Source organism: Chelonoidis abingdonii, chromosome 3 (genome assembly GCF_003597395.2).
Source record: "Chelonoidis abingdonii isolate Lonesome George chromosome 3, CheloAbing_2.0, whole genome shotgun sequence".
Taxonomy (NCBI): Eukaryota; Metazoa; Chordata; order Testudines; family Testudinidae; genus Chelonoidis; species Chelonoidis abingdonii.
The window spans coordinates 105,343,928-105,352,799 of NC_133771.1; the positions used below are offsets into that span (position 1 = coordinate 105,343,928).

General features: G+C 44.1%; 1 protein-coding gene and 1 long non-coding RNA gene across 2 annotated transcripts; both read right to left on the reverse strand.

Annotated features, from left to right (window-relative positions):
- Positions 1-285: 285 nt before the first annotated feature.
- LOC142046576 (uncharacterized) lies at positions 286-2,565 on the reverse strand. The gene is made up of 2 exons (XR_012655536.1): positions 1,655-2,565; positions 286-898 (listed from the first exon to the last, which is right to left on the reverse strand). It is a non-coding gene; the product is annotated as an uncharacterized LOC142046576 (long non-coding RNA).
- A 4,984-nt stretch (positions 2,566-7,549) lies between these two features.
- LOC116828953 (trace amine-associated receptor 7a-like) lies at positions 7,550-8,578 on the reverse strand. Its single transcript, XM_032787489.1, has one exon. It carries the CDS (start codon positions 8,576-8,578, stop codon positions 7,550-7,552), a length of 1,029 nt encoding a protein of 342 aa, XP_032643380.1.
- Positions 8,579-8,872: the final 294 nt, after the last annotated feature.

The following is an 8,872-nucleotide window of genomic DNA, read 5'->3' on the forward strand; positions in this document are numbered from 1 at the left end:
ATGGACCTCCGAGGTTCAACACCTGGAGCCTGAATTTGCATAGCTAGAGAGCAGGGCTACTAGAGAGGCCTAGCACAGGGCTTCAAGGATCAGGGGTGCCTTGAGGGATGAATTTGAGGCTGAAAACCAACAGTAATGTTTGGTGCCTTGCATGGGAATGAAGCAGTGGTTACAATGTTAGTAGGAATCTGTTTTTTCTAAGCTGATTTGCAGTGCCTGTTTCTTTCCTGGGCTAAGGTATCTTTGACTTTCTGCAATAATAAAGACTGTTTTCAAAGCCAAGAATTCATTTATTGAAAAGAAAATAACTTTATTGACAGACACACAACATTTTGGGAACCTAAAAGGGCAGGGGGTGGGGTGGGGAACTGTACAGTCACAGGTTTGAATATGTCCTGTCTGGAGTGCTGTGCAATGACTGCTGCACTTCAGGATGCCTATACTGCATGGTGATGGGGGTTGAGTGCAGAGGGTAAGGGTCGTAGTTCTCAGGGCTGGTTGGTGAACGTACAGGTGTTGGAGGCAGCTGGTGGAGGTAAGAACCTGGATGCTGGGGAAGGGGGTTTGGAGCTGACATTGGGGCACAAGGGAAAGAGCTTTGGGACGGGGGGGGGGGCACGGTGCAGTAGTGCTCTGCCTGCATGGCTACGAGCGCCTGGATAGAGTCCTTGGCGCGCCAGGATGCTTATCAGCTGCTTTGTGCTTTTCTTCCTGGCTGCTGCATTTCTCTGGCGGATCCTGCTTTCCCTTTCCCTCCAGTCCTGCAGTTTTTTATTCTCTCTGGCAGAGTGATCCATAACTGCTTGCAGCAGGTCGTCTTTGCTTTTTCGCGGCTTCTTCCGGAGGTTTTGGAGTCTTTGAGCTGCTGTTAACACGGGCAGCTGAGAACTCAAGGTCACTTGTGGAAAGGAAAAAAAGGCAACAGTTAACAGAGGCAGCATTGTTTATATCTCAGACAGTTATTCCCACACAGTGAAGGAGTTTACAGTCTTCACTTTAGCATAATTTTCCCATACCAAAGAGAGCGCACATAACCCACAGGAGCCCCGAAATGGTGAGTAAGGGGGACTGATTGCTTCAGGGCTGTGCTGGGGTTTCTGTGCATTGGGGAAAGCAAACAGCTGCAGGGGGCACCTACACTGAACACTCTCCCAACCCACAGGTTAATCCCGAAATGGTGAGTAAGGGGGACTGATTGCTTCAGGCTGTGCTGGGGTTTCTGTGCATTGGGGAAAGCAAACAGCTGCAGGGGGCACCTACACTGAACACTCTCCCAACATTTTCCACAGGAGTTATCCTGGAAGATATCTCGCTGCTGCGGGTCACCTGGGAAGAGCGGGAGGGTCTTCTACAGCAATGCGGATCTTGCCTGTGTGCAGCAATGGTCCCCTCACCCCTCATGGCACAGTGGTGTGGACGCGTTAGCCTGACTGGGACAAGGACCACAGTGGCTCTCCTTGTGGAAGCACATTGCCCACATAAACTTGTGGAAGCACATTGCCCACTCTCTGGCTGAAACTTTTGAAGAGATTACTGAGGCCAATTACCGCGACGTGATGCACCACATCAATGGGCTATTCCACATCTAGGCATGCATCCCTAACCCTCCCTCCTCTCCCGAAACATTTCCATCCTGAAAATAAAAGCTGCTTACCGGGAACCCGCTCCTCTGCTTGTCCTTCACCAAGTACCGGCAGCTGCGACTGGCTGCCTTCCTCCCGGCTTGAGAAGAGCTCCTGGCTGCATGCCTCCTGGGACTCCGGGGTGTCTCCCCCCACCCAGTACCCTCAGTCTCGGTTTCCTCCTCCACCCTCCTCCTCCTCCTTCCCCCCTCTCTGAAGTGTCCATTGTGGTCCTCAGATTGGTGGTGGGGTCACCCTCAAGTATCGCATCCAGCTCTTTGTGAAAACAGCAGGTCGTGGGGGCAGCACCAGAGCGGCAGTTTCCCTCACAGGCTTTGCAATAGGCACTCCACAGCTCCTTCACTTTAATTCTGCACTGCACCGCGTCCCGGTCATGGCCCCTTTTCAGCGTGGCCCTTGATATCTGCCCATAGGTATCGTAATTCCTATGGCTGGAGCGCAGCTGAGACTGCACAACTTCCTCCCCCCAAACACTGATGAGGTCCAGCAACTCTCCATTGCTCCATGCTGGGGCTCGTTTGGCATGTGGAGGCATGGTCACCTGGAAAGATTCACTGATTGCACTCCACACCTGGCTGAGCAAACAGGAAGGGGATTTTTAAAATTTCCGGGGCATTTAAAGGGCGGGTCACCTGAGGCCAGGGCAATAGAGTTTGAACTGATGAGCAGAGTGGCTGAACAGGCATTCTGGAATACCTCCGAATACCTCTGGAGGCCAAGAACAGCGCTTTTGGTGGCCACACTGGCGGAGCAGCGCTGCATCACCAGCGCTGCAGTCGTTATTCCCCAGGCAGAGAAGGAGTACAGCCAGCGCTGCAGCCAGGGAGATACAGCGCTGTATGTGCCTTGCAAGTGTGGACGGTGAGTAAGTTGCAGCCCTGTAAAGCCACCACCAGCGCTGCAACTCTCCAGTGTAGCCAAGGCCTTAGTGAGGAGTTACTGTATTTATTAAAGCATGCCAGAGGGGAGTCATCCCAGAGGTGGAACAAAGTAGATTAGCAGGGTTTAGGTGAGGTCTTTATGTCAGCGATTTGGAATTCAGTTGAGCAGGGATAGGTGCTTTTTGATATTTTCATACATAAAAAACAATAAAAATGGCACTCCCATGTATTGGTGCTATCATATGCTGCATAAATTCTGTATGCATGCTGATTGTGGGTTTAATATTTCATTTTGATTAGCAATTATTTTTATGCTGCTATTTGTATTGCTTGTTTTTCTTACAGTTGAAATATTCAGATTACCCAGTATTACCCACTAGATGGCACAACAGAGACATTAGCCTGCTCTCCTCTGCTAACTGAAGATCTTGGGCTTGATTTTGATTTCACATTGGTTTTACACCAATATAACTCTACTGATTTCAGTACAGTCACAGACCCTGCTGCAGGGGCTGGTCACGAAAAGTTTCACTGAACATTCTGCAGTATAAAACTCTGTTGAGTGCTTGTTAGAGGTCTCAGGATTGATCAGTCAAAGCCCTCTTCTCCAAGGAGGGCTGCCATTGGCCCATGAATACTGAAGTATCCTACAAAGGGTGTGTGGTCCATCCTCTTCCACCTCGCCCTCACCCCCATTCTACAGTCTCCTGCCAGCCAGGAAGGCTGGCAGCCCTTTCTGTAGTAGACATGGTTCACAGCTATCTGCCCATGTTCTTAGTGAACACCTTCTTTTTAAAGCTTAAGTGGTGCAGAGGGCCTTGTATATCAGGGTGAATTTTATCTTCTGATATCAAACATTTGATTACTCTTCTTTTATCTTCAGTTTTGAGCAATAAAATTAATGATAAATGCATCAAATGATAAACTGTATAGCAGATGTTTCCAAGGCAGTTTTTATTAGTATGCCTGATCAGAATGAATAACAATAATTTATAATTATATGCATTTATTTATTTATTTGTATTAAAGTGGTGCCTAATGAAATCTCAGCCCTCAGTGTTATAGAGTCTGTACAAACATATAGTGGAAGCTGGTCCCTGGCCCAAACTGTTTAGAAGCTAATTACATGTATTGCAAAACCACTTAAACAAATTTACATTCCATAGTGTTTTGCATATTATTTAGAGTGGAACTTAATCTTCAACAGGAGCAAAGTTAAGCCAGTGCTGGCTGCATTCAAAAATCCCACTCTAGTTTCTTAAGTCTGTGCTCAAGTAACTTTCAATCTCCCAACCTTACCCATCCTCTAGTTTGTCTCATCCATCTGTTATATCTTATCTATTAAAACAACTTTTTTGGGGGGCAGGGACTGTCACTTATTGTTTGACTATATATTGCCTAACACAATGCAAACACACTCTGTCTCTTAATCATGCTACAAAATCACTACGACTTTCTATTTCAAATTTTACTTTATTTCACCTAAAAAAAACAAAACAAAACAAAAAACACACACAGTTTTAGAAAAGATGAAGAGTAGAAACGTGCCTCATGGATAACTGGCAGACAAGGATTTAGATGTTGTGCAAACACAGCATCTATGCAGATTTTCAGTCTGAAATAAATTCAGTTTTCAATAATCACCAGTTATTTAAATTTTAAGACTTATTTGTACTGCATCTTAAGGAAAGACAAAAGCTGGCATAAATCACAGGGTTGACAGATAATTTATAATTAACAAAATTACCAGCCCACAAGCATGAGCAGGATTATCATATCAAGAAAAAAATATTCCAAACATGGGCAAACTGCAGCCCGCAGGCCACATCCAGCCCTTGGGACCGTCCTTCCCAGCTCCTGAGCTCCCGGCTCGGGAGCCTAGTCCCCTGCCCCTCCCCCGCTGTGCCCTCCCCCTGCAGCCAGGCCGTGCTCTGGACCGCCGTTCCTGCTGGGCAGCTTGGGAAATGCAGCTGGCTCTGGCTGGGTGCCGTGGCTGTGTGCTCCTTCTTCTGGTAAGGGGGTGGGGAGCGAGGTGGTTGGGCAAGGGAGCAGGGTGTCTTGGGGGGCAGTCAGGGAGGAGTGGGAGGTTGCATGGGGTGGAGGTTCTGGGGGGGTGGTCAGGGGATGGGGAACAGGGAGGGTTGGGAGTGAGAATCCCGAGGGGCCTGTTGGGGGCCTGTCAGGGGCAAGAGATGTGGATTGGGATCGGGAGGGCAGTCAGGGGACAGGGAGCGGGAGGGGTGCGATCCCGGGAGGGGGTGGTCAGAGGACAAGGCTCAGCGGGCGGTTGGATAGGGGGTGGGAGTCCCGGAAAGGGGACTGTTGGGGGGGCGGGGGTGTGGACAGGGGTTGGAGCAGGCAGGGGACAGGGAGCAGGGGGGTTGGACAGGGGGCGGTGGTCCCAGGAGGTGACAGTTAGGGGACAAGGAGCAGGAGGGGTTGGATGGTTGGGGGCTCTGAGGGGGGCAGTCAGGGGATGGGAAGTGGGAAGGGACGGATAGGGGGTGGGGGCCAGGCTGTCTGGGGAGGCACAACCCTCCATACCCAGCCCTCCATACAGTTGTGCAACCCCGAGGTGGCCCTCGGGCCAAAAAGTTTGCCCACTCTGACCTATTATGTTAAAAAATGGTGATCAAAACCCCAGAAGTGCTCCCCCTGGCTACTAACAGAGTTTTAATGTTCTCCTTTTGCTATTACCTGTTGTGTTTTTTGTGATGGTGACTGGGTTTTGCTTGCCATACTTCTGTTCATTCAAATCTATTGTTCAGCTAGCACAGACATTTTGGATTAAAAGACTAGCCAGTGGATCCTGCTGTGCTTCGATATTTCCCTGAGCTCTGGGCTTCTCTGGTATTTATGTCCCAGAATGTACCGTAATTTTCAAACACTGGATCTTGTGGAGTTGCAGAAAGGTGGTGTTCTGTGAAGTACAGTGGCAGGAACAAGTGAAAAGGCTACAGCTGGCTGCTTCCAAAGGGGGTAGGATGAAGTGGGCTACCTGCCTATCCCAATGAAAAGGCTGTGTCATGAGAAGGAGGAGTAGACAGCTATTCTATTTCCAACAGAGGCACTATTTTATATGATATTTGATTAATATTAAGATAAAACGTTATTTATTCAACTGAATACTAAAAGTCAGTCGTCATCGTATTCCTATGTGCAGCCAAGTACGTTTTCTCGCACAGGCTGTAAGCCACTGACGAAGTTGGTTGAAGCCTTGAGTAAGTTGGACATTTATAAAATAATGTCTCATGCTCTCATTAATGATTTGGATATAAGCAGGCAGCACAGTTTTCCTGTTGGCATGATCATGATGCTAATTTATCTCTGCTGACACCGTGTCACTGCTGTGTGTTGTTTGTTAACTCTACTCTGGGGGTAAAGGAAGTAGGAGTGGCTCTTTAGGCAGAAGGATGTATGGCTTGGGACAGAGAATTCCTATAGGGAGAGCCCTGAGAACTGCCAAGCTGGGGAAGAAGATTTGGACTGAAATTTATTACTAATTTCTTCTTGTTGACCTCAGGCCTCAGGAAGAGGGAGAGTTTCACCTTATACAGACTGAAGCCGGCAGGGAAGATTTGCAACAGAAATTGAATTTTTTTTAAAAAACGTTATTTTTGGAATTTGTAAATTAAACTTTTAGAAGTTTTTATTAACAAAATCCTGATTGGTTAATGTGATACACAGTTAACTTGCCTGGTACAGTACAGTAAATGGCATGCTCCTACTTCACTTAAAATTTAGCAAACCAGTTAATAAGCAGTTGTTGTTGTTATAGAGGAATATTGCAAACTAACAAATATTTCTCATTGACAACTGGCTTGTCCAGGGATTCTGTAGCAAGTGTTTGAAATCCAGATCCCTTGCCACCAGTAGGAAATATCTTAGGGCTTGGCTACAAGGGAGATTTACTGGAATTGATATTGCAGAACAGCTAGCTATTGCACTTTAAATTCACATCTTATTTTAAACCAAAATTACTATAAAGAATAGACAAGCCCTTAGAATGTTGCTGTGACACAGGAGACTGTTCTGTGATTGGATTTTTTCGTGTAATGGAAAGGACAGTTTTTTCTCAAAACAGCACGGGTAAAATCGTGGTCCCATTAAATGGGAGTTTTACATTTGAATTCACTGCTATCTGGATTGCACCTTAGGTTATTGTTTTATTTTAGTGTCTGTTATTACTAGAACCCTCCCTTGTGTGAGGAATCCTTGTGCACATGAAAGAGTCTTATTTCTACTCACTACTTCCCTGAGAGAAAGGTTGGTCTTCTGGTTAAGGCACAGAGCTGGACATTTCCCTGTGTAAATATGGGCAAGTCAGTGCTGGCTTATTCTTGCTCCCATTAAAAGTTTTGACACCAATTTAAAAAGTAGCAGGACTGGATCCTTAATCTCTTTGTTTGGGTTTTTCAAAGGAGCCTAAGAGAATTAAATGTCTTTCTCCCTTTGAGATTCAATTTTCTTATCCATTAAATGAGATAATAATATCTATTCCATATGGATGTTGGGGAACTTAATTCAGTAGTATAAGTAAATATTTTGAATACCCATAGGCTGAGAGTAGTATAAATATTAATATTTTATACTTGTATATTACTGATTTGGTAAATGATACCGTCTAGGGTTTAAATGGATGGAAAAACATTTCTGTTTCGAGTATTGTTAGTACTTCCTAACACATAGAGAATTTCACTGGAAAAAATATTTTTGATCTTTCTTTTTTTGGCTTTGTTTAATTCTGGAGGACCATTTTATCTTCTTAGTCAAACAATTACAACCAATGGACATTGGTCTATTATTTCATAGCATAATCTAGTATTAAATTAACAGTATCTGTAAATTAATTGTCTTGATATCATGTGATAAACCTGTTTTTCACAATGATAAAAAGTAATTCAAAGCATACAATCAATATGACAATATTTCATTCAGAAAAAGAAATAAACAGCCAGATTTTATGAAAAGGACAATGACTGTGAAATGTGAGGTGAGTAATTCTATGCAGGATCGGATAAATTTTCATTCTGTAAATAAATTCATTGTTGAACAGTCAAGCTGGAGCATTTTACAGCTCACAATCACTTTCATTGCTTTTCGAAACCAAGGATAAAAGAGAGAGTAGATCAAAGGATTAATGGCAGAGTTGGAATAAGTGAACCAAACCACAATGTCAAAGAGAAGGGGTGGTGTTATGAAGTTAAAAAAAGCATCAGTTATTACAACTATAGAATAAGGGGACCAGAATATCACAAAAGCAATCACAGCAATACCAATGGTTTTAACAGCTTTCCTCTCTCTTCTGCCAACTCTGTCACTGTAAGTGTCAGATGACTGGGTGTCGTTGCTCATCATCTCTATCATTCTAGCTTGTTGTTTAGCCACAGCAAAGATTTTGCTGTAAAGTGCTATAATTGTAAAAAAAGGTATTAGATAAAGGAGAGTGGATAAAACCACCCATGTTTTGTTGAAGAGAATCTGACAGCTCCCTACACATGAGAGGGCATTTACTAATTCGTGTATCCCTTTGTCATTAGCCCCAGTGAAGACAATAGAAAAACTGTATACTATTGAAAATGTCCAGGCAACAGCTATGAACATGCCTGAAACTGGCACTGTGAACTTGAGAGGGTAAATTAAAGGATCAGTAACAGCAACGTAGCGATCAACAGAGATGAAACACAAGTGAACTATTGATGAATAACAAAAAGATAGTTCTAAAGAACTGTGAAATCTACAGAATGTTTCCCCAAAATACCAGCACGTTTCAACAAATCTTATACTGCTGAAGGGCAGCACAGTCAGACCCAAACAAAAATCAGCACATGCCAAGGAGGCGAGCAAAATATTTGTAGGAGAGTGAAGCTGTTTGAAATAAGCAATTGAAATCATTACCATTAGATTTCCACCTAGTGTAAGAATTGTCAGAAAACCAAGCACAACATACGAAGTTATCTGGATTCCAGAAGACCACGATGTTTTATAGCAAGATCCTTTAATATTCTCAAAGCAATATTGTGCTTCTTCATTCTGAAGAAGCGCCGAAGTCATGTTGTGCTTTTGTTGTTAACTACTCTGAACTTTTTAGTGTTTGCATTTGTATACCAATGGTGATGGTGTGGCACTGGTTGGTCAAGCTCTTCAGTTTTTAAATCTTTCTGAAAAAGAGAATTAAAGTCAACATGAGTGAGAGTACAATTCCAAAGAGTTGTATTATATCCATCAGTATACCAGAAATGTGTACGTAAATAGGAAGTAAAAAATAGAACGTAGCAAAATATCTGTTTACCTATTTCAAAATGCTTTCAATGCCATTTTGAAATAAGTAAACAATTAGCAAAACTA

What these genes read in the sequence shown, in the direction of transcription:
- LOC116828953 (XM_032787489.1), bottom strand. Translation starts at nt 8,578, where the DNA reads ATGACTTCGGCGCTTCTTCAGAATGAAGAAGCACAATATTGCTTTGAG.